Consider the following 23,825-nt stretch of genomic DNA (forward strand, 5'->3'; position numbering starts at 1 on the left):
CACTTAGCAGTTCTATGACCTTCTTCAGACTGTTTCCATTCTGTTCAGTAGCTCAGTCGTGTCCGACTCTTTGCGACCCCGTGGACTGTAGCCTACCAGGCTTCTCCGTCCATGGGATTCTCCAGGCAAGAATACTGGAGTGGGTTACCGTTTCCTTCTCCATCAGACTGTTTAAGCTCTCAGAATCTTTATCAAGTAAAATGGGGCAATATTGACTTTTTAGGGTTAAATTAAGTAATATATGTTAAAATACTTGAAATAGATCAAGTGCCTAATATATATTCATTTAGACTCGTTTCCTTCCTCTTGGGAACACACGGGAGAGAATAATTTTTACTGGAAAAATCTGGGAAGCCCTTTGGTGAAGGTTGGAATTTGAGCTGGGACCTTGAACAATGAATAGTATGGAGATGGTGGAAAGGGACATTCCAGGAGGAGGGACTACTAAGAGCAAAGGCACAAAGGAAGAAAAGTGCAGGAACCCATGGATGAGGAACGGTTGGAAGGGGAGTGGCCTGGGGAGTAAATGGTTTATGGTAGAGAAAGCAAGCAAGGGCTGAGAGCATTTTCCTGACTTTCTTTTGGAGGCTGAGATGAGGGCAGAACCAGCAGCAGGGGCAGGGCTGCCAATACCAGCCTACAGCCTCAATGACAGGGTCCCCAGGCCCCATCTTTCTACCACCAAAAGTGGGATCTCATGATGCAGTGCCAAGGAGCTGCTGTGCAGAATGAGCAAAGCAACGCTGCAATGGAAAGCACTTCCCTACCAACTGTCACAAAAACAAACCAGCATAATCTGAGCTAGCACAATAGGATGGTGCAATACTTGGCACGGACGTGAGTTGTGGTCCCACTGCTGCTAATGGTCTGGGTTGCCTCCAGGTCTGTTTCCTCTTCTGCACAGGGAAGGAATTGAACTATTTGATTCCTTTCCTCTTAAAGGAAATTTTCTGACATGTGATAAATTCTCCACTGAAGAGGCAGAAAGTTCTTCCCAGATATTTGGCCAATCAGTCTAAAGTGCCAGCAGGTTTTGTTCCAAGAAGGCACTGAACTAATCTCCACTCCCTTCAGTAGGAGCTGGCTGTGTGCTTTTCTCTACTTCCTGAAGTCATTTGACTCTTCCCCTGCTCCCCACAACCAAACCTCAGGTTATACTCATATATTCGAAGACTATTGTTTGCCTAGTTCTCCTTGGTGGCAGGGGTGGGGTGGGGTGGGAGGGTGGTCCATCCTTGCTTAACAGGCAATATTGCAGTCACTGTGAGTCTGCAACATCCCACAAGAGGACTCTTAACAAGATGAGATATAATATACTACTATGCTTGGATTTTAAATACTTCCTATACAGAGAATTGAAATAAAGTAGCTAAATATGTTTAATAAGTCAACAATGTGACAGAAGGATCACAAATCATGACGTGTAAAAGAATGGTTAAAGTAATTGATGATATTTAATCTAGAGAAGAAAAGACTTGGGAAACACATGATAGCTATTTTTAAATACTTAAAAGAGCAATCACAGGGAAGAGTGACTAGATTTCCTAACACCCATGGTAAAATGTATAGAGGTATACTCTTTGACTTGATATAAAGGAAGATTTTAAAAACATGACTGTCTAGGAGTGCTCAAGAAGGGTCAGATGACCAGTGACTGGGAATATTTCATAAGCAGGAGCAAGTAAGATCTGAGCCACTCTTCTATTGGCAGGGCGTTTGTGGTGTGTTCCTTAGTTAAGGAAGTCCTATAAGCAGCTTCAGTCCAATGAGTTACCATCACCTGCTCGTGGGGCCTGTGTGTTGGGTACTCTAAAGAGGAAGTTAGGAAGGCAGTAATATTGGATCCAGAATATAGTCAGACAGGAGCCTTCATGCAGATACCCTTTCCAGTTCTCCAAACACCCACTCACATGTGGTCTCGAAAACACCCAGTACCTTTACTTAGCTTTACCCACTTCACAATATGCTCAATATGAGCAATTTGACTCCCAAGCCTAGGTCAGGCTGAGTGTTTCTTGTGAGTCATAGTTTTATGCTGAGACTTGAGAGTTTGTGGAGGGAGAACCCCCCTGCCCGCGGGGGGCCATGATGACAGGAGAAGTCTGTGGAAGGAGAGGGATCTAAGGGGTCCTGGGGAGGCAGGTCTAAAGATCCAGGCCTGGTAGCATCACTGTCCAGGAAGGCCCCAGTTCCTATGGCTGTGTGCTCGGAGCCAACTGTTCTCGGCAGACTTCATTCCAAGGATCCTGTGGGGACCATGACTAGGGACCGGGCAGAAGGCAATGGCTGGTTGGAGGAAAGCCAGGCCCTGGAGAGGGGGAGGCCAGCTGGAACATAGCACTGAAATGGGCTCGGCTTTCAAGCTGCATACGGTGGCCCAGTGGACAGGTGAGTCCACGGACAAAATGGATCCGAACCAGCCCCGACTGCCCTCCAGAGACCAGCCATCCGTAGGAGTCCAGGTTTGGACTGAAACGTACCTGTGAAAAGAACAGAAAACAAAAGCGATGCTCAGAGTTGGTACTTCAGGGTGAGTCCTAGCTGTAAGAGCAAAAAGAAGGGCCGCAATCTGAAAGAACAGGACCATGATGGAGTGAGAAGCAGGATGAGAAGACCATGAATGAGGTGTCTGTTGTGCTCTGGAGGATGAGGGTGTGGAGCTGTTTCCCCTCCTCTGCCATCTCTGTTACCTTTTCCTCTCCGATTTCATGGCTTACAACCTCAGAGTTGGGAGGAGATGAGATAAGGATGGGAAGAAGAGAGGTAAGGTTCCTACCTTATGAATAGCTTCCAGCTGCAGCCGGTCCAGGCAGAGCCGCGTTTGCCCCTCTCCCTCCTGCATGCGCAGCATGGGTTCTCTGTGGGGCAGACCGTGGAACGAACGCTGGGGACGAGGGTATGAGAGGAGAGAGAGAGCGAGCGGATTCTTAGTTTTGCATCTTTCTGCTGCAACTCCTCCAGACCCCCTGCTACACAAGGACTCACATCTTCTATGTTTTCTAATGCTGCACCCATTCTCCTGGCCTCAATTTACCAAATCTGTGTCTTGAAACAGCAAGTAGTGATGGTTGACCGTTTCAGCGTAAGTTCGAGCCTTGGGAGGGTTGGGGGCCCCAGATGAAGCCGAAGTGTGGTCTTGACCTTCAGGACTGTCCTGATATGGTATCAGATCTGCTTTATATATAGGCTAGAAAGAAGAATGTGAGATTAGATCCTGTAATACTGAAGAGCAAATAAAAGTAAAAGAGAGAAAATTAGTTTAAAGCAGGAAAGACTTTAAGGTAGAAGAAAGGGGTATGTTTAAACCTATGTTCAGATACACAAGGGTAGGGGAGATTATGTACAACTCTATGTGAAGACTTCTAGGGAGAATACTGGGGCTGGGAGACTCTTCTGCTACTTGGCAGCACTAATTTGGGAGGTCAGGTGGATTAGGACCCAACAGATGGTGCTATTAAATATTCATATACGTACGAATCTTCGATCTAAAGGTCGCTTGACATTTGTTGGGTTCAATGCCATATCAGGCAATATAGCTGCAATGAGCTCTCCAGATATATCTCCTGCAGCTATTGTCCCGAGCCAGTCAGATCCTGAAAGACTCTAATAGGAAGAGACAGATATTTGTCATTCACTCACTCACTCATTAATTCAGTTCTGTGAACTGGTAATAACTGCACAGTCTGAGGCGGGAGAGACATATTCGCATAAACAAGCATAAATAAGTTTAACATAATCCATATGCTTGATGACAATTACCACACACCTATCTTCTCTTTCTTTCCAAACCTATCTCCTCTTTCTGACCACCACTAGGAACTGTTTGCCTGTGTACTGAAGGTTTGGAAGAGAGGGGCTCACCCAGACAGTGCCTTTTCGAGGAGCAGTGAAATAGGCCTTGAAACCAAGGTAACCAGCATCAATGTAGTGAATTCCACAGAGCCCATAACTGTAAGAGAATAAGAAAAGAAAATCTTCCTTTTTGTAAGATTAGACTCATTTCTTCCCCCAGAATCCAGACTCCCTCAGTGAAACAACCCTCCTCTCCCCACAACAATCTGGCACAGTGCACTCCAACCCTGAGGGCCCATCCCCAGAGCTCATCCTCTCTCCATCCTGCCGTACGAGGCATAGCAGTTGTCCTGAGCCACAGTGACACCATTGTAGGGGAGCAGCCAGGCCAGCTCTGTACTCAAGAAGCGCTTGATAGAGTTTATTGGTTCATAAGGTCGTCGAAGGTCCCAGAATTTGATTTTCCGGTCACTCCCTGCAGAGGCTAGGAAATGACTGTGGAAAGATGAGAGAAGGAGAAGATCAAATCTGAACAACTCTGGAAGAGTCAGCCTGTCCTCACCTCCCACCTCCGCAACCCCCCTGTTCAATACCTGTTAGCTTTGCACCACTGAAGAGTACGCACAGCCTGGTCATGGGCTAGGAAGCACTGGAAGGGGTAGAGCTTCAAGGAGCCATCAGAGAGCCGTATCCGCTGCAGGGGTGAGTTCGTGGGAAGGTTCCATAAAACCACCATGCCTGAGGGTCAGGAAAGAATGTGTAGGTGTTAAAGTCAGGTTATTGCTTCCCAGGTGGCTCAGTGGTAAAGAATCCACCTGCCAATGCAGAAGATGCAGGTGACATGGGTTTGACCCTCTGGAGGAAGAAATGGCAACCGACTCGTCTTCTTGCCTGGAAAATCCCATGGACAGAGGAGCCTGGCAGGCTACAGTCCATAGGGTGGCAAAGAGTTGAACATCACTGAGCACAGCACATAATAATCTCTTTTCCTTGCTCTAATTTCTTTCTCTGGCTCCTAGGATCTATGTCTTCTACTCTCAGATCGGATCCCTTATGAAAGACTGGAGGGATCTTGATTAGCTAGCCAACATTCCCTCCATGGTTTAAAGACTCAACCTGATATCTTTAGTTCTAGTGCTCATCAACATACAAGTAATAACTTAGTCTGAGATCTACCAATGAAAGATAGGTAGAATGCACCCAGTAAATAAAAGTCAAGGGTATTTTTTTTTTTTAAGGATAAACCCTTTAGGACAAGGGTTGACAAACTATAGCCCGTGGGCCAAACATAGCTTGCTGCCTGTTTTGGTAAGTAAGTTTGACTGGAACACGACCACACCCATTTGTTTCCCTGAGGTCTGTGACTGCTTTCACTTTACAATGGCAGAGTTGGATAGCTCCAACAATGGCCAAACAGCCCACAAAACATAAAATATTCACTGTCTGAACCTGAACAGAAATGTTTGCCAACTGTACTCTAAGGCAAAGAGAACAGGCAAAGAGCCAAAAGCAACATGTAGAGGAACAGAACACAACGGGACAAATAAACTGGGCTGATTCAAAACAAGCTGACCAGCCTAGCAGAGGATGAGGTAATCAAAAGTGTAACTTTGATCAATGTAAAAGACATCCCCTTTTTATACAGAAACTCAGTAAATGTAACACCTATGAGCCTTTCTTAAAAAAACTTGACAGTGAATTACAGCTAAACAATATAAATAACAGAGCAATGGAGGGGGAACCTGAGATGAAAGGTCTGGTGGAGACAGACACTCTTTTCAATATAGAGTTAAGATTAAGTAATTCTGGGATTTAAGATGGCAAAACAGCATCAAGTATCACATACCTTGACAATGTAAGAATAAGACCACCAAAAGGGACACAGGAGATGGTGAGAGGGATGAGAGGAAGCAGGGTAAGAGTGCTAACTTCCTCATCCCCAGCACAAAGTCTACTGGTGTACCTAAAAGTGAAACTGTTATTTAAAGACAGCAACAACGGGGACTTCCCAGCTGGTCCAGTGGTTAAGGATTCACTCTGCAATGCTGGGGATTCAGGTTCGACCCCTGGTTGGGGAATTAAGACACCACATGCCACACAGCAACTTAGTTGAGCCCTCGTGGCACAGCTAGAGAGTCCGTGCATCACAGGGAAGGATCCCATATGATGCAACTAAGATCTAATTCAAACAAAAAATTAAAAACAGTAACAATGATACCAATTACTTAATGTTATTTATAATTTTTTATTCTTTTCCTTTTTAATCTTAAAGGTATCTTTATGATCCCATTTTTATAGAATTCTTTCTCTTTCCATCTAATCTTTTTATCTTTATACATGCATAGAGAACAGCAAGAAATGATGTTTATCTATTCTTAATATTTTTTTCTGAGTGGAAAAAGTCTAGTGATATTTTTCTCTTCTCTGTATTTTTTCTACAAGCATGAATATTTATAACTATATAATGTTGAACACTGAACCAAAAGGGAAACAACAACCAAAAAACAAGCATATACAAAAATTTAAAGAGCAATAGTTCTCTATGTTTTGTTTTTTACCATTGTAATATCCAGCAGCCAGGTGGTGGTGGGGCCGGGTGGGCATCCAAGCCAGGCTAAGGCACTGACCACACTCAGAGGGGTCTGAAGCTTGCATAGACCCTACCTGGAGGGTTGCCACACATTGAACCTGCAGGGACAGAGAGACAAGACCAGGATTAGGAATAACTACTATCTGGAATGAAGGCTCAAATCAGTGTTTAGTCAGCATGGGGTGGGAGATTTTCCAGAGGTGGAAGGAGACTCACTGTGGAATCGGTAAGGGAGGCTCTGGAAGATGGAGCCTCGGCTAAGGGAGCAGGCTCCTCACTCACCTTATAGATGGCAGGCTTCACTGCATCTGCGAGGAGAAAGAGCAGAAACTGAAGTTCCAGATCCAGACGGCTGGTGTCCCAACCAGGCTGAGCTCGCAGACCAGCACCCCTGCCCCCTCAACAGTGCCCCTTCCCTCTCACTTTTCTCTTGCCACCATCAGTGTGCACATTTGCCTCTGCCTGCCCCAAGATCCTTCTTTCTTCCTGTCCTACCTGACTGTGCCCTTCCTCCTATGAGAATGGCTAATCTCTCCACTCTGCTCTCTTCTCATCCTCTCTTTCCTTGTCCAGAGTGTGGCTCATCTGATCTCCCCTTCTGCACTCTCCACTTTTTCTCCCGCTATTGGGTCACTCGCAAGCACAGAAGTAAAACATGCACTCTTGTCTCTAGTTAATCAAATGAACAAACCAAAGCCTTCCTTTACCCCTTATTTTGGCCACACCGCATGGAATGTGAGACCTTAGTTCTCTGACCAGGGATTGAACCTGTGCCCCCTTGCACTGGAAGGGTGGCTTCTTAACCACTGGGCTGCAAAGGAACCCTCCCCCTTTACCCCTCATTCACTTCCAGCCACCGCCCTCATTTATTATGATCTCCTTCACAGACGAACACCCTGAAAGAACTGTCTGTACACCTCTGTCCTCACTTCCTTAATTCCACTCCCTCCTCAATCCATGCCTAACACCAGAAACCACTAAATAGGGGATTTCTCAGGGTTCAAACCTAGGGGCCCTCTTCTTTAAACATGCAGTACTGTTGAAAAACAAATTTAATCAAATGGGAGCTGCCTTTCTCTGCCCCTTCCTCTTCATGCTCACCTTCAGCGCCATATTCTCCTTCCCTTCACAACAAAGAGAGCATGTTCTCGTGTATGTTTGGTGGTGAGGGTAGGAGAGGTGAGGACAGGGTTGGGGGAGGACGAGGAGTATGGCAGGAGACAAGCCCTAGGCACCAGCCTCAGCCTGCGGCAGTTCCTCACACAGCCAGTTAACTGGGGCAGTGAGAGGGGGAAGACCTGAGAGCACAGGAGCGCATGGAAGTGGGGAGATCAAAGACCATGTGCTGAAAGAGGGCAGTTACAAGACTGCAAAAGAGAGGACCGCTTGCAGGCTGCCAACGAGAGAAGTAAAAGAATGGGGAAGAGTGAAGTCAGAATGGGAGGAGTGACTGGATAAGGCTCTGCACTGGAGACACTGGGCCTGGAGAAGCTTCGGGGTGTGTGGGGAGGGGGTGGACAGGCCCTTCTAAGCTCTGGCCACAACTCCAGCAGCCCCATCCTCCTTGCTGTGATACTCACCTAGGGGCTGCTGAGCCAGCAGGGCCTCGGGATGGGGCAGGCTGAACAGCAGCACCTTCCCATCTGAGCAGGCAAGAGCGAGGAGACCCAGTCGGGGCAGGAGAGGAGCCTAGAGGGTGACACCAGATCTGCACTGAGACTTGCTGCTGGCAGGCATGTCTCAGAAAATGTGTGAGCTTCTGGTCCCTGAAAATCTGATATGGAGTTGCTGGAAAAACTCCACCCCCACTCTTCAACTTCCCTTTCTCCAACTCTGGGAAGACCCAGGGCCCCTTTGTTCTGGCTGAGGCCAAAGGCCATCCCACAGTCAAGTGGGAAGTACCTTCCGAGGGGTGCCTGGAAGCTCCCATGCTCCACTGGGGCAGAACTTGAGGTCCCAGATGCAGCCGTGGTCACAAGCTATTCCGTAGACAAAGTGGGCTCTGTTGCCAAGACTGAGAGAGAGAGCATGTGCAGAGAATGGGTAGGAAGGAAGGGTCTAGAGCTTCCAGAATCTATGTTCCCCTTGTCTCAACCCAGTCTGAGCCTTCCCCTGCCCCCAGCCCAGACCCACCCTTCTTTCCTCCTCCACCACTCTCCCCTGGCAGTGTCCCAGCCCCACCTCACCAGCTTTCTTGCTGCAAGGTCCCAAGGTCCCAGAGCTGGAGCAGCCCAGGGCCCGAATACAGCTGGCTCAGTGAGTGTGTCTCATTCATGTCAGGGCTGGAGAAAAGAGCCACATACTGCGAGGCTACTGACCCCTCTGGCACCGGGCACCAGTCTAGAGCCCAGAGTGGGCCCCCCGTGAAGAAAGACACATCCAAGCGCTCTGGGTGTGCTGTGATAGAGCTAAATCTAGGGAAAAGGCAAAGATGAAAAAAAGGAGCTAGTAAAAGGCAGTAAGGACTTCAGTAGATGAATGGATAAATAAACTGTGATACATCCAGACAACGGAATATTATTTGGCACTAAAAAAAAATGACCTATCAAGCCATGAAAAGGCATGAAGGAAACTTGAATGCACATTACTAAGTGAAAGAAGCCCACCTGAAAAGGCTACATACTGTATGATTCCAACTATAAGACATTCTGGAAAAGGTAAAACTAAGGAAACAGTAAAAAGATCAGTGATAACCAGAGGTTGAGGGTGGGAGAGGTAGGGGATGAATAGGCAGAACACAGAGTATTTTTAGGGCAGTGAAAATACTCTGTATGATACCATAATGATGGATACCTGTCATTAAACCTTTAACCAAACCCATAAAATGTACTACAGTAAGAGTGAACCCAAAGGTAAACTATGGACTTTGAGCGATTGTGATGTGTTGGTGCAGGTTCATCAATCATAACAAATGAGCCATTCTGGTGAGGGATTGTTGATAATGGGGAAGGCTGTGCTTGCTGGCGGGCAGGGTGGGCAGGCAGTGATGTGGAGTTAGGGAGTATATGGGAACTCTCTGTACCTCCCTCTCAGTTTTGTTGTGCTCTTAAAAAAGGAAAAAAAAAAAAGGAACGCAGACAGAATGGGAGTGCCACCTGGAGCTCCTGACTTAAGCAAGCACCAGAACATCACTCACAGTCCACAAGTGAGACCAGTCCTAGCCACCATGTTATCCTCCTCCTTTCCTTCCTGAAGTCTGTCTAGCTCCAGGCTCACCTTCAAAGGTGACAGGCCACGCATTCTGGTTCACTACATTGTTCACTCTAGGGCCAGTGTGTCCACGTCTAGCTGAGTAGATGTGACCTTGAAAACTTGTTCCACCCTCAACCTCCCTAGGATCCCTAAGTCTGGCCAGCAGAGATAAGTGCTGCAGATTAGAAGGGGCTGAGCAAATATAGGCAGCTCTCCTAGCCTTGGGACCAAGTGGACCAGCATTCAGGGAAGAACAGGGCCAATCTGCCATCCCTTTTGACATCCATTTTTCCTACTTCTGTCTCCCAGAATCAGAAAAAAGAGATGTGATCATTACCTGTTTATTCTATAGAGGGTGCCATCTTCAGGAAGTCCTTCACGTTGTACAGAAAACAGCGGGGACTTCTCCTCCTGGGGCAGGTAGGGAGCTGCCTCACTGGCGGATGGCAAAGGGAACAAACAGTCTAAATGAGGAAAAGTTTCACCTATACTGGGATTCCCATGATCAATCTAGAGTTCTTAGTTACCCTTCTGTCTCCAGGCTGTCACCCGCTCCTAGATTTCAAAGATGCCCCTTCAACTTACAGTTCAGATAACAAGCGCCACTTCCAGGCTAAAGGAATCCATTCCGCAAACTCCCAGTATGAATGCTTCTGATCTCGGCTGGAGGAACAGAAGTAGCATTAGTGAAGGAGGAGAGAAATTCCAGAGCAGTGCTGCCCAATAACTTTCTGTGAGGATGGAAGCGATCTGTTTTCTGTGCTACTCTAACACACAAGCTGCAAGTAGCTATTGGGCACTTAATGTGGCTAGAGCAACTGAGAAACTGGACTTTTAATTATATTTCATTAATTTTAAATGAAATTTAAATGGCTTCGTGCAGCTCGTGGCTACCATATCAGACAGCACAGCTTGAGAGCTTCTGCCTTTGGAGCAGTACCTTTGAGTTACAAATGTCTTCCCCGTGTTCTACCCTGCAGGTGCCTGCCCCCTTCTCCCAGCCCCACTGCTAGGCTGGGTCCTCGGTCTTCCTTTGCTCTCCACCCCTACCTTTCATCCCCAGCTCCCGTTCCCCAAGTCTCACATATCCTTGGTGAGATGAAGGCACTTCCAAACAGGGGCCATGATGTGATTTGGTAAGCCATTGTGAGCCATTCCCCGGACGTGTGGCTTCTGCTTCTGAGGATCAAATTGAAGAAAGTGGAAGTTAGAGAATTTTACAGGCTAGAGAAAGTCCCCAGGAGAGAGCTTTCCCAGCTTTTTCTTCTCCTCGTACTACTTGTTCTCTAATTTTTCCCCTATCGGCATCTTAAAAGATTTGTATCTTAACCATTACAATGATCTCTCCATCTTTTGCTCTTACTTCTCCAGCAAAACCTGCTCTCCACTTTCTGTTTCTCTTCCGTGGTGCGTCTCTACAGCACGTAATTCAGAGCACCCCTATTTGCTTCCTGCAGCTCCCGCCCTGGGCTAGTCTCCCCCTATTCCTCCCACTGCTATACCTTCGTAGTCTCTCCCTCCTTGGATGTTAAGTCACTGGCGGGATTTCCTAGAGTTCCTCTGTCTCCTCAACCCTCGATACATGTACTCCTGGTACTCTTATCCTTTGACCCCCACTTAATGCCTGACTGCGTCTCAGCAAGTGCAACCTTTCCTCAGTCTCAACTTTTCTACAAAATCTAGACTTATACAATGTGCTGAGCCATATCAGAACTTGAGGCAAAAGTGAGTATCACTAGTATACTTCCTGCCTTTATTGAAAATGTTTATATTTTCTTCATCATAGATTTGTTGCATTAATTTTGATTTTTAAAATGTTGCGTTGATACATTTATCTTTATTAGAGGGTTTTGGTGTTCCCTTAAATGTTGCACCTGGGAGGAGTGAAGCACTGGTCCTGTATATCTGACTGGCAACCAGATGTCTCCAGAAGGATGGCCCTTGACCCACTGGCCCCTCCAACTCGACATGTCAGAAAGTAAACTCATCACTTCGCCTGCCAACCTTCACCCTTCCTGCATCCCCCACCCTTTTTGTGTTCCCAAGTTCAATGTATGAGAGCACCATCAAAGTTGGAAACTCCTACCCTTTCGTCTCCAACTCCGAACTGCTATTAATTCTCTTACACATCTCTCGCATCTGTCTCCTCATCTTGTCTTCCTCCACTGCTTAGTTTAGGCCCTTACCACCTCTCACCGAGAGAACTGAAGCTGTCTTCTCATTGTCAACTGCAATTAACCTATTTTCCTCACCGATCATGTTCTTTTCCTACCTAAAAACCATTGTTATATAGAGTTTTTGTTTGGGATGACAAAAGTTTTAGAAATGGATAGTGGTGATGGTTACACTACATTGTGAATCTACTGAATTGTACGTTTTAAAACAGTAAATTTTGTTATATCTATTTTACCATAATTATACATGCACATACTCTTTGTTGGCTCCTACCAGTTTCATTTCTTTCATCCTCTCTAGTCTAATCTTCCCCACTTTAACCCAGGCCCTATGCTGCAGCCACAACCAATTCCTGGGAAATCATCCTCTCTGGCAAACTTCTGTTAACTCAACTAGCATTTCTTTATGAAGTCTAAGCAGTTAACCATCCTTCCTCTATATGCCTAAAGCATTCTGCTCACTCCTGGTGCAGCATTTATTACACTGTAAGCTTTGTAACGGAGGACCCTGTCTTATTCAAGATTGTGTTTCCTAGCACAGAGGAGATGCTCAATGTATGAACAAATAATCTTATTAGTTACACCCTCAGCTCCCAGAATCTCAACTGTGCTTGAAGTTGCTCTTTCTTAACTTTCCCCTGTTTTGGCCATCCTAGTTACCAAGCTACAGCCTTCCTTCTGGGCACCCTGCTGATCCCCCCATAATCCTCCTATTTCCCCCTCCACTTTCTTGTCCTCTCAGGTTACCTGAGTAGATCCTCGGGCAGTGCTTCGGGGCGCTGCAGGCTCAGGGTCAGAAGAGTTCTCACTCGGGGCCTCGCTTTCTTCTGCTTCTTCAGCCTCAACCTGGAGAACAAAGTCTTCATCCCGTGTGGTGTTATCCCCTTCTCCACGGAGACTGGCTGCCTGCGGCTGGATTATCTTCGGTTGGGTAGGGCTGCTCACCTGGGGGCCCTCAGGACCAGACACTGGAGTAGGTAGGGCTGTTGAGAGCTCTTCCGCTAGTTCCTGCAGATACAGAAGTGCCCTGCAGGACAGGGCAGAGTCAGAGCCACAGCACAGCCACTTCACCCAGAGCCCACTCTGCCTGACACTTCGCTGATTCTCATCTCACTAGATCCTCCCAGTGACCGTGTGAAATGGCTATTAATTTCCCTTCCCCTTTGACAGATGTAGAAACAGAAATCCAAGAAAGTTAGGTGACTTGGCCAAGATGATTCAGATCACATATGTGGAATCTGAACCCAGGTCTTCTGACTCCAAGTCTGAAGCACTTCACACTCTACCACAGTCAGAAATCATTGAGGGACAATGGAAAGGATGGAAGGACACATATATGCTGACGTATACAGTGCAGTAAAACTGCAGTGGAGACTCGGAGGAAATAGCGGAAAATGTGATAGGATGAGGTACAGAAAGAAACCGCCCACAGACAGAATTTAACCACAGACAGAATCTGCTGTTGTAAGACCTAGAAGATTGCTCAAGTGCCCAGAACCCAGCACCACCCCTGCTTACCTGACACCTCACCACAGTCCACTCATCTCTCCAGCATCTGCCCCACCCCCACCGCTTCACCCCAGCCCCCCTCCACCAAGCTGCACCCCACAATCCTTACACTTGGGCAGCCCTTCGGCGGGGTCGTTCCCCAGGAGGGGTCTCAAAGTCCTCAGGGGGCATCTTTGGATGTGGAGACTCTGGCTGATCTAGGCCTTTGGACAACTTCAGCAGTAGCAGGTCTGCCTTGGACTTTCGACCTCGTTTCTTAGGCATGGGGGTGGACAGAGGGTTGGATTGATCTAAGAGACCAGGAACCCGAGGGGCTGATGGAGAATTAGGCTGCTGGGGCCTTTTGGGGCCTTTCCGTGTCCTACCACCTCTCTTCGGGCCAGGCTTTGAGGCCCTAGGCTTTGGGACCTTTGACATCTCTGAAGAAAGATCTGTAGAGAAGAATATGGGTCTGTGAGATGGGACCAGAGCTCAAACTTCTTTGGAACAGGTTACACCATACCCAGGTTGTAAAGTCCTATGAGCTTGACCTGCTCTCATTCATCTTAAGCTGAGCATGGGGGGCTAAAAGGCTGAAAGGTCAAGGGACATACCTTGCTGGTGCAGCCTGGAGAGGCTTTCCTGTTCTGGAAGGAGCCTCCTCTCATCAAGAGAATCCTCATATCCAGGGAAAGGGGTAGGTAATGACATCTCTATGGAAGCCTCCACACTGGTTGTTTCTGAGGAGGTCTTGACGTCAAGCTGGTTTAGCACCTCTTGTCCAGGAGAGTCTACCACAGTCATGTTCCCCACGGGGCCGGCCTCCTCCAGAGCCATATAGCCGACCCCGTAGGTATCCATCAGCACCCCAAAAAATGGCTGCCCCTGCATGCAAGAGACATACAAATGACTAGAAAGAAAAAGCTTCTGGTAAGAGCTCAGATTTTTCCACTTTCCTGTCTTTCTCTTCTTATCATTGTTCCTCCAACCTCCTCCCACCTTCCCCACCAACCAGAAACTCAAACTCTGGTCATTCATTCATTCAGCAGTAATTCCTAAGCATCTTCTATATAACAGGCACTATTCCAAGAACTGGTAACATGACAATAAGCAAGGCAGACAAGGTGCCTGACCTCATGGAACTGACAATGAACAAACAGGCTGCTGCTGCTAAGTCGCTTCAGTCGTGTCCGACTCTTAGCGACCTCACGGACTGCAGCCTACCAGGCTCCTCCGTCCATGGGATTCTCCAGGCAAGAGTACTGGAGTGGGGTGCCATTGCCTTCTCCTACCATTTAGTAAATGCTTCAGTTCAGTTCAGTTCAGTCGTGCCAAATACTACTCTAAGTGCTTTATTCAGATGATTTAAAGTGAATGAACAATTATTTAACCCCTTTCCCTGAAACCCAATGAAATGAATCACTCCTCTCTTTAAAAAAAAAAGAGAAAGAAAAAAAATCACCTGTTACGAATGCAGGAAGAGCCACAAGTTTCTAAAATAAACTATAAAGTACAGCTGCCAGATACTATAAAATTTAATGGGGTCACACAGAGTCGGACACGACTGAAGTGACTTAGCAGCAGCAGCAGCAGAAGGAGGAGGACAGGATGACTAGAGCTAACATCCATCTTTGTGAATATTAGTCAAGGTGTAATTTATTTAAGGATAAGTAATTTCTAGTGTCCTGCTAGCAATCTTTCAGCTGGATGGGGGAGGTGGTAGCCTATGAGACAATTAAGGAACATCCCACTACATTAAGAAACTATTTAGACATTGACGAATAGACTAAAAAATAATCATGGATCTTCATTTTCTTCAAACCCAAAAAGTCAGCTATGCAACCACGGACCAAAGTAAACTGACAGAGATAAACAAAACACTGACTGCCAAACCAAAAACCTGAGCAACAGAGAACTCTGCAAGGGCTCAGTTTGCATCCAGAATAACCTACCTGTCTGTGACAAAAGGGAAGAAATAACTCAGATCAAAGGAGGAATCCCTCCATAGATCTGTATATGTCTTAAGGATGAAGAATTCATCAGCCTCAGTGGAAAGTGTGCTAATACAAATACCATAAGAAATATCATACAAATTAAAATTTCCAACTGTCTCTCTTGAAGAAGATATCCTTATAAACTATAGTAACAGCCAACTCTCTAACTCAGGTGCTAAGGATACATTATTGCCTAGAAAATCCCATGGATGGAGGAGCCTGGTAGGCTGCAGTCCGTGGGGTCGCTAAGGGTCGGACACGACTGAGCGACTTCACTTTCACTTTTCACTTTCCACTTTCACACACTGGAGAAGGAAATGGCAACCCACTCCAGTGTTCTTGCCTGGAGAATCCCAGGGACCGGGGAGCCTGGTGGGCTTCCGTCTATGGGGTCACACAGAGTCGGACACGACTGAAGTGACTTAGCAGCAGCAGCAGCAGCAACAGCCAACTCTCTAACTCAGGTGCTAAGGATACATTATAACACCATATGCTAAAGATACAATATAACAATATCAAGGTAAACAGAGGTCAATGAGACTCCACCTACATTGTTCTCTTTGTTGCTGTTTAGTTGCCAAGTGGTATTCTGTTCTTTGCAACCCCATGGACAGTAGCCCACCAGGCTTCTCCTTCCCTGGGATTTCCCAAAGACCAGAGTGAGTTGCTATTTCCTTCTCCAGTGGATCTTCCTGACCCAGGGATTGAACCTGCATCTCTAGCATTGGCAGGCAGGTTCTTTACCACTGAGCCACCAGGGAAGCCCACATTGTTCTCTGGTAAACAGTAAACCCTGAGAGAACTACTCCATTCAAAATCAGGAATAAGCAAAAATGATCCAATGGGACCTATGCATAGCTGCTACAAAAAGAATAAAAAGGACTCAAATGAAAAAGGTGAAAAGTACTGTTCCAAAGAATGTCTCCAGAAAACAAGAAATTTTCCAACAAAAACTTCTATACTTTCAAAAAAGCCAGAGACTGTGAAATCCAAGAAATAAGAGATCAACGAAGAGATAAAACAATGGCAAGGCAAAAAAAAAAAAAAAAAGAGTTGGTGGTCATAAGGAAAGAAACTGAATAAAAGAATAAAATCAAAGAAATGAAAATCAGAGGAGAAGCAAAATGCTGAAACTACTGAAAAGACAATCAGTGGTATGAAAGGCATTTGAGAGAAACCAGGCATGCAGACTATAAATAGATAACGGTGACCAGTGAGAAGATGGTATGTGTGAAAAGAGAAAGTGGGGAGCCAATATAGGAATAATTGCTATTTCTAAAGAACAGAGAAGAAAAATGGGAACAGAAAAAAAAGTTCAAAGACCTAACAAAAGAAAATTTCCTGAAATGAAAAACAGAATGTGTACTTTCCTGAAGTAAAGGAAGATGTCAGCCTAAAGTAAAAAGGGCTTATCGTATAAAAAGGACACAAAAGTCAATAAAGACTCATCAAGAAATATCTGAATGAAGACTAAATTTCTCCTACAAGTTGGGGTGGGAGGGAATCAAGTCAGCCTGGGAGTTCTTAGAAACTTTTGATGCCAGAGGATAAAGAAACAAAAGGATCAAGAGAATTCTTTAATTGTCATTCATGTAAAGGTAACAGGATGACATTCTAAATATACAAGTTTCTAGAAATTACAAAAGTAATCCCCTGAATAGAGGAAGGGTTAGGGGAAAAAAAAGTTTAGGAACAAGTACTTGTCAAACTGAGAAGTGGTTCATAGCTGCTGGTTCAAGAAACACCTGGCCTCTCCTCTGCCATGGCAGGGAGTCACAGCTGAATCAAGAAGCCCCTGCCATAGGTGATGGCTCCATACCTCTGCAATAATCAGAAAGTAACCAGGCAGACTCTTCTCTGGCTTGCAGATCCAGAACTGTGTCACTGTTACAATCTGCAATAGCAAAATGCATGCCCTCTGGCCTGCCTCCTCTCTAAATTAAAGTCTAAATTTGAGTTCTTCAAGAGCACATTTGATTTGCAAGATCTAAATCATATTCAGAATCTTGAATGGAAAAATTCCAGGAAATGAAGTTTCTAGCTTTCCAGGCTCTCAAGTTGAGGGTGCTCATTCCCTCGAATCCCACTTACCCCAGGGTAGAAAGCGGGATCAGTGTTTTCTCAGTTCCTCTCCAGTGCCAATTCTTGACCAAAAAGTCCTCCCCATCTTGTAAAACCTTGTTCCTTCTAAGCCTGTAACATTTGGCTAAATCACTGGTCCACTCCACTGTCACACCCTGGACCTTGCAACATATAATACCATTTTTTAACCTCCAAAATCACTAAGACACCCACTATCTGATCACGACCTCCCATCATTGCAGCCAGGGTGCCCAACTATGATCACTGTATCTACTCTTCACCATGTTAATTACTCCACTATCCACTGATCACTCCAGTTTCTCCCTGTGTCAGTCATATCCCATCCGGTTTAGACTCCTTTATTTTAGTCAGATTCTTGTTGATATTACAAACTTCCTTTCTTTTCATCTTTTTGTTTCATAGGCCTGGCAAAACTCAAACCCTGGATGAACCAATCACCTATTGCAACCAGCACATCTAAGCTGGTTGGGCACTAAAGTCACACTTTCTTTCTGTCAGCTCCCATACCCTCTCCTTTAGTGTCTAATCCCATAGTCTTCAGCAAATGACTAAGTCTTAGATTTCTGAAACAAGAAATAAAAAACTAAAAACCAGCGGTCAAGAACTTGCCTTGCAATGAGGGGGCAGGTTCGATCCCTAGTCAAGGAACTAAGACTCTACCTGTCAAAGAGCAACTGAGCCCCTGTGCCACAACTAGAGAATCTGTGCACCACACGGAAGATTTTGTGTGCTGCAACTAAGACCTGACACAGTCAAATAAATATTTAAGAAGAAAAAACAACCAAAAGCCATACTTCAATTTCTTGTCAAATAACTTAACACTCCCTGCTTCTGAGTCCCTCACCCACTTTCTGAAGTCAAGCTTTCCAGTTGTGTTCTAGCTCCATGTCCCCTCTGGGCCCACCCAAGGGAACTAGAGATGCTTATCCTTTTCCTTTCTCTTGCCTCCTTCTCAACTAGAGTAAACGCCTTCCAAAATTTAACAATTCACTTGTTTCTTTACACCAAGTAGGTGTAAAGACACCTACTTGGCAGCTTTTTTGCTTATTTGCAAACTCACTGCTTTTGTCCTTCCAAAGTATTCAATTTAGTTTGCTTTCTTTTCTTTTTTAGGTTTGTATAAAACCTTGAGTTGATACAAAATACTTTTAAATACGTGTAGAATGTAAATGACAATAAAACACCTGTGTATCTGCCATATTTCAACTCAGTTTTAATAGAAACGTAACTTGTACATACTCAAATTTCCTTAAAATTTAAACGTCACAAATATATAAATATAATGACAAATCAACTGACATTAAAAATGATGGGAAACAATAACTCTTGGCAAGCATTCAGATCAACTAGTGAGAGTAATCAGACCTACAGGAAAAAAACCTATAGGCTATGAGAATTCAGTGTGCCATGGGCATCAGTTTGTATGCTTTATAGAGGAAATGGAGAAAGTTAACAGAGGGAGTTAGTTAAATGAAGATCAGTTAAGAGAACTACATGTCTTGAAGATTTCTCCATATCTGTACACATACATCTATCTCATTCTTCTGGGTTACTATGTGGTGTTCCATAGGATTATAGTTTATTTGGATATTTCCCATTTAATGAACAATTGGATTATAATACTATTACAAATACTATTGCAATGAATATTCAAGTATAGATCTCTTCAGTAATGAGAAATTATTTTTCTAGAATAATCATCTGAAGTGACATTACTGGGTTAAAGGGTACACACATTTCAATATTTGATATTTCCAAATAGGTCGCCAAGATGAAAATCAATTTATACTCCCACTAACTGTAAAAACGGGTATACCATTTTACTACCCTTGTCAATCTTCGATTTTTGCCAGTCTGATGGGTGAAAAAATTCCTCCTGTGTGTGCTTTTAGTCACTCAGTCATGTCGGACTCTTTGCGATCCCATGGACTATAGCCTGCCAGGCTCCTCTGTCCATGTGGGTTCTCCAGGCAAGCATACTGGAATGGGTTGCCATGCCCGCCCTCAGGGGATTTTCCTGACCAAGGGCCAACCCATTTGAAGTCTCCCTCATTGCAGGCAGATTCTTTACCCACTAGGGAAGCCCATTTATTTGCATTTTCCTGATAATAACTGAGGTTAGCAACTTCTTTTCTATATGTTGGACATCTATGTCTTTTATGAATTGCCCATTTCTGTAGGACAAATTGATCATTTTCTTATTGATCTGTGGAGTTATGTTATTTATGTTGTGAATATTTTCTCTGTATCTACCTTTTTAAACTTTATGTTTCTTGCAAAACTAAGGTTAAATTTTATAAGTTAAATTTCTCAGTCTTCTCCTTTATGGCTTCTGTGTCTTTGTGGCCACCCTGCCTCACAGAGGATCTCAGCTGCAGACCAGGGATTGAACCCCTGCCTCCTGCAGTGGAAGTGGAGAGTCCTAACCACTAAACCACCAGGAAATTCCTCTGTCTTTAAAAAGGTATTTCCTACCCCATTGATAATAATAAAAGAATATAAAAATCTTCTTTTATTTTTTTCTAATGATTTTTCTAGTTTTAGATCTTACATGTAGCTCTTTAGTCCATCTGGAATTTTTTAATAACAGATATGGATATTTACTTATTCCATATCTATTTTCTTTATACGTTTCATAAGATAGGGACCTTGTCTGTCTGATTCATTACTGTCTCCAGAAACTGGTACATGGTAAGTGCAATAATTAACCTTTGTTGATTTAAGGACTAATTTCTCAAGGTCCAAGAATCTCTATAAGGATTCACTTCTCAGAGAAGGTAGCAGCAGGGTGTGGTGGTTAATTTCCATTTTTGACTTTACAAATTTTGGACACAAGCAAAAGAGGCTTAGTAAATTTGTACCAGGATTTATAAAATTTTACATCTGCACCCCAAATTGGTTCCCATGCTGCTCTAAGGCTGCCAGCCTGATTTCCCCAACCACAGAAAATGATTAGGTAACACTGTTCTGCAGGTATGGAATTATTTTACACACACTGCATGGTCTAATACATTATTTCCAAAGTATTCCTATGGTACAACTGGTGGTCTGCAAGATGACTTCTGATACAAAACTGAACAATTTTATTTAATTATGTTTTTATTTTAACTTGTATTTTAAAAAACTGTAACTAGTCCATGAAATCCATGGAATAGTTAGATCAAGACTAAAGCACTTAAACCTTAAAATTAAATCAATTTAAAGAAAACAATTAAGAAAGTACTACAGTTGATAAGAAAGGGTGGCAAAAAGGAACGAAGGCACAGGAACGACGTTTGTGTAACAATATGCCGCTAGGGCCATGGGGCTTGCACCCTGCACACTTTTAACAAAGTGAGTTTCGCGGGTGAAGCTGAAGTCGCCACCTCTCCCTTCCCGAACAGAAAGCCAAGCTGCTGCGTGATAAAAGGACTAGATTGGGAAACATAACTGGCCCCTGGCTGCGCCAATGGGGTTGCAGCGCGCGGGGCACAACCCCCAGGGTTAGAAGGACCTCGCCGAGGAAGAGGCTGAACACACTACAATGATTAGACTGGCCTGCCACCACTTTAGGGGTGACCGCTTGCCCTTTCTCAGTCCTGGGCGTGGGGTCAGCTTTCACCACTAGCCTGTTCGGGAAGTGAGCCGTGAGTTTCCTAAGGCTGAGGACTACAGTAGGTTCGCAGAGTTCGAGGTTTGCAATGTTCGCAGCGCCGGGGCCCGGACACAGGATAAGATGTTACGGACACCTCACTGGGAAAGGTGAACCCCGAGGAGATCAGAGATAGGGGCTGCCACCGTGGGTTAGGGAGGTGGGGAGCACGGCGGTTTCCGTAGGAGCTCGGGGGCTGGAAGTCGCGATGCTGAGCAGAGGCGGAAAAGCGGAGCCGGAATTGGTTCCCAATGTCTTAGTGCTACCAAAAAAAGAAGGGGGGGTAGTAATCGTGGGGCCCCTCACACCCCGCTGCGGTACACTCACCCTCACCAAAGTCCTTCCGGAAGTCCAAGTTCGAAGATGGCGCCGCCTGTCTGGTCGCCGTTTTATGACGAAATCTAGTAGCTACTCTTCATTGACGTCCCCCCCAGTGCACAAGGTAAACACGTGGGCTTGGTCGGGAATTTGTGCCCCAGGACGTTTTCTATTAGACTATGTATTCCATAATGCAGTGCGGCGAGCGTCCCCGAGCCCGTCGCAGCGGGCGCCGCTCCCGGGCCTCCGAGGCGCGGGGGACGCGACACGGCCTTATGGGAATTGCAGTGTCCCGAAGGGAAGACTGGCGCCTGCGCGGTGACGGCCGTCGCGCCCCCGCGGGTTCCCACGCGGCTTCTATGCGAGCCTCGAGAGTGCGGGCGCCCAGGCCCGAGTGTCGCTCCCGAGCGCTGAATCCTGGCTTTGTGTGGAGACTACTGGCCCGTGGCGGGCAGGGCCGGGCAGACCAGAGAGTACTTACCCGCAACCCCTGCGCCGTCGAGCGGAAGCCTGAGAGACAAAGGAATCCGTGCCTCGGGCCGCGGGGGGACGACTCCGGCTTCCGCCCCAGGGCAGCCCCCAGCAGATCCAGCCACTAGTGAAGCCAGGGATGGACCCGAGACCGAAACACAGTGAAGGGGAGGAGCAGAAGAAAAGCCTGGCTTGGAGACGCTCTACTCAAATGATCCTCAGGCTTGGACCCTCCCCTTGGTCGTAGGCCTCTCCCCACTCCCTCCCTGGGTGGTCGGTTGTGGTTGGAGAAAGAATGTAACAAACTTCTGCTGTTTCCTGAGGCATTTAAAGCTGTAAATCACACAGGTCTGCATATACCGAATAGGAGAGTTCAGGATGTAGAAATATGGACAGGAAAGGATGGGGTAAACCAGTCTTTTCCCAGATAATCTCATCTATTAAATTCCCTTGGTTACACAAAATATTTATGAAAAGCAAGGGAGAAGCTAGCCAAGATTTAAAAGCTAGAGCAAGGGGACTCCCATCCCATTCGTCTTAAGTGGCCTAAGACAAGCTAAGGCTGTGCTGTGGCTTAGGACAGGCTTTGTGAGAGTGCTGAACTGGGTGCAGTGGAGGCCGTGGTTCCTCTAATACATATGTTCAATGTTTCCTCTCAATTTCAAGCATTTCTCTCTTCATTAAAAAATTTGTTTTAAGCATTTATTTCTCTAATGAACAAACCTGACTCTTTTCCATTCCTGTTGCCTCAGATTCGATTATCTTTTACTTCAACTATTGCAAAATCTTTCTCATATTAATAATTGTATCTATTTGAGGGATAAGACATTCACATGATTCGAAATTCAAAAGATGCATAGGGAATAGTGAAGAGTCTTTTCCATTTCTCTCTCCAGTCTCCTAGACCACATCGACCTAGGCAGTTTCTTGTTACAGGTCCAAGACATTTTCTGTATTTATATTCATGCAAATACATATACATCTTTCCCCATTTTAGTTCAGACAGCATCTACGCTGTCCTGCATCTTACTTTTAACTGAGTGTACCTTGGAGACTATTCCATTGCTATATATAAAAACCTGCCTTATTGTTATGATTTCTTGTGTGTGCTCAGTTGTTAAGTTGTGACCAACTCTTCGAGACCCCATAGACTGTAGCCCACCAGGCTTCTCTGTTCATGGGATTTCCCAGGCAAGAAATACTTGAGTGGGTTTCCCACTTCCTTCTCTAGGGAATCTTCCTGACCCAGGGATAGAACCTGCAGTCTCCTGAATTGGTAGCCAGATTCTTTACCACAGAGTCACCTGGGAAGCCCCTGATTGCTTAGTATGTAATTATATAAATGTAGTGTTAGTTCTTGTTATATCAATGGGTATCTAGGTGGTTTCCAGTCTTTTGCTATTATAAACAATGCTGCTGTATATGTTAGTGCAAGTTCATGTACCTGATACACAATGAAGCCAAACAAACTGAAATGTCGGAGTTTGGAACAACAAAAGGTTTACTGCAGGGCCATACAAGGAGCTGAGTGGCTCATGCCTAAAAGCCCTGAATGCCCCAACAGGTTCCAACTGTGTGCTCATGGTAGTTAACATCTTCCATCTGTTGGAGAAGGAAGATTTTTTACATCTGAGAAACAACTTGGGAAATGTGCATCAAATACTACTATCGAGTTATCTGAGAGAGGAGCTAAAGCAGAGGATGCAGGGGAAAGCCTGTCTGGGAAGGTCCCATGGTGTCCTGCTCTGTTACATATGGACTTCCCTGTAGGTTCAGTGGTTAAGGCTCCCTGCTTCCACTGTAGGGGGCATGCCTCACAGGGGCCAAAAAGGGGGAAAAGAAGATGCTGCTGTAAATAACCTTGTATCTAAGTTACTTCATATGTGTGAATTCCTAGAACTGCTGGAACAAAATTTAGGCGCACTTGTGATTTTGATTGATGGGCAATCTTTTTTACTGATCTGTTTCTCCATCTCTAATCTCTACCAGTTAGCTTTCTAAAGCACGGAGCTGATCCTGTTGAACCAATGCTTAATTTTGATGATTGAGTGCTATGCTGAATATAAAAAAAA

At 45.4% G+C, this 23,825-nt stretch overlaps 1 protein-coding gene across 2 annotated transcripts; it reads right to left on the bottom strand.

The window, feature by feature from the left end:
• Positions 1-1,913: 1,913 nt before the first annotated feature.
• GTF3C2 (general transcription factor IIIC subunit 2) lies at positions 1,914-21,907 on the bottom strand. 2 transcript variants are annotated; one of them, XM_055399017.2, is made up of 19 exons: positions 21,764-21,907; positions 13,851-14,121; positions 13,367-13,688; positions 12,496-12,775; positions 10,659-10,753; positions 10,160-10,237; positions 9,912-10,010; positions 8,569-8,796; positions 8,285-8,396; positions 7,963-8,071; positions 6,665-6,690; positions 6,351-6,480; positions 4,386-4,530; positions 4,126-4,287; positions 3,862-3,949; positions 3,475-3,603; positions 3,035-3,187; positions 2,777-2,884; positions 1,914-2,480 (listed from the first exon to the last, which is right to left on the bottom strand). In XM_055399017.2, the coding sequence occupies exons 2-19, from the start codon at positions 14,095-14,097 to the stop codon at positions 2,262-2,264; spliced, it is 2,730 nt and encodes a 909-aa protein (XP_055254992.2). In that variant the 5' UTR covers positions 14,098-14,121; positions 21,764-21,907; the 3' UTR covers positions 1,914-2,261. The 2 variants fall into 2 exon arrangements, with proteins under 2 accessions (XP_055254992.2, XP_055254991.2); XM_055399016.2 differs by lacking the exon at positions 21,764-21,907 and adding an exon at positions 21,292-21,646.
• Positions 21,908-23,825: the final 1,918 nt, after the last annotated feature.

The sequence above is a fragment of the Moschus berezovskii genome, chromosome 11 (genome assembly GCF_049115385.1).
Source record: "Moschus berezovskii isolate FMDL1 chromosome 11, NW_MosBer_1.0, whole genome shotgun sequence".
NCBI classification, from domain to species: domain Eukaryota; kingdom Metazoa; phylum Chordata; class Mammalia; order Artiodactyla; family Moschidae; genus Moschus; species Moschus berezovskii.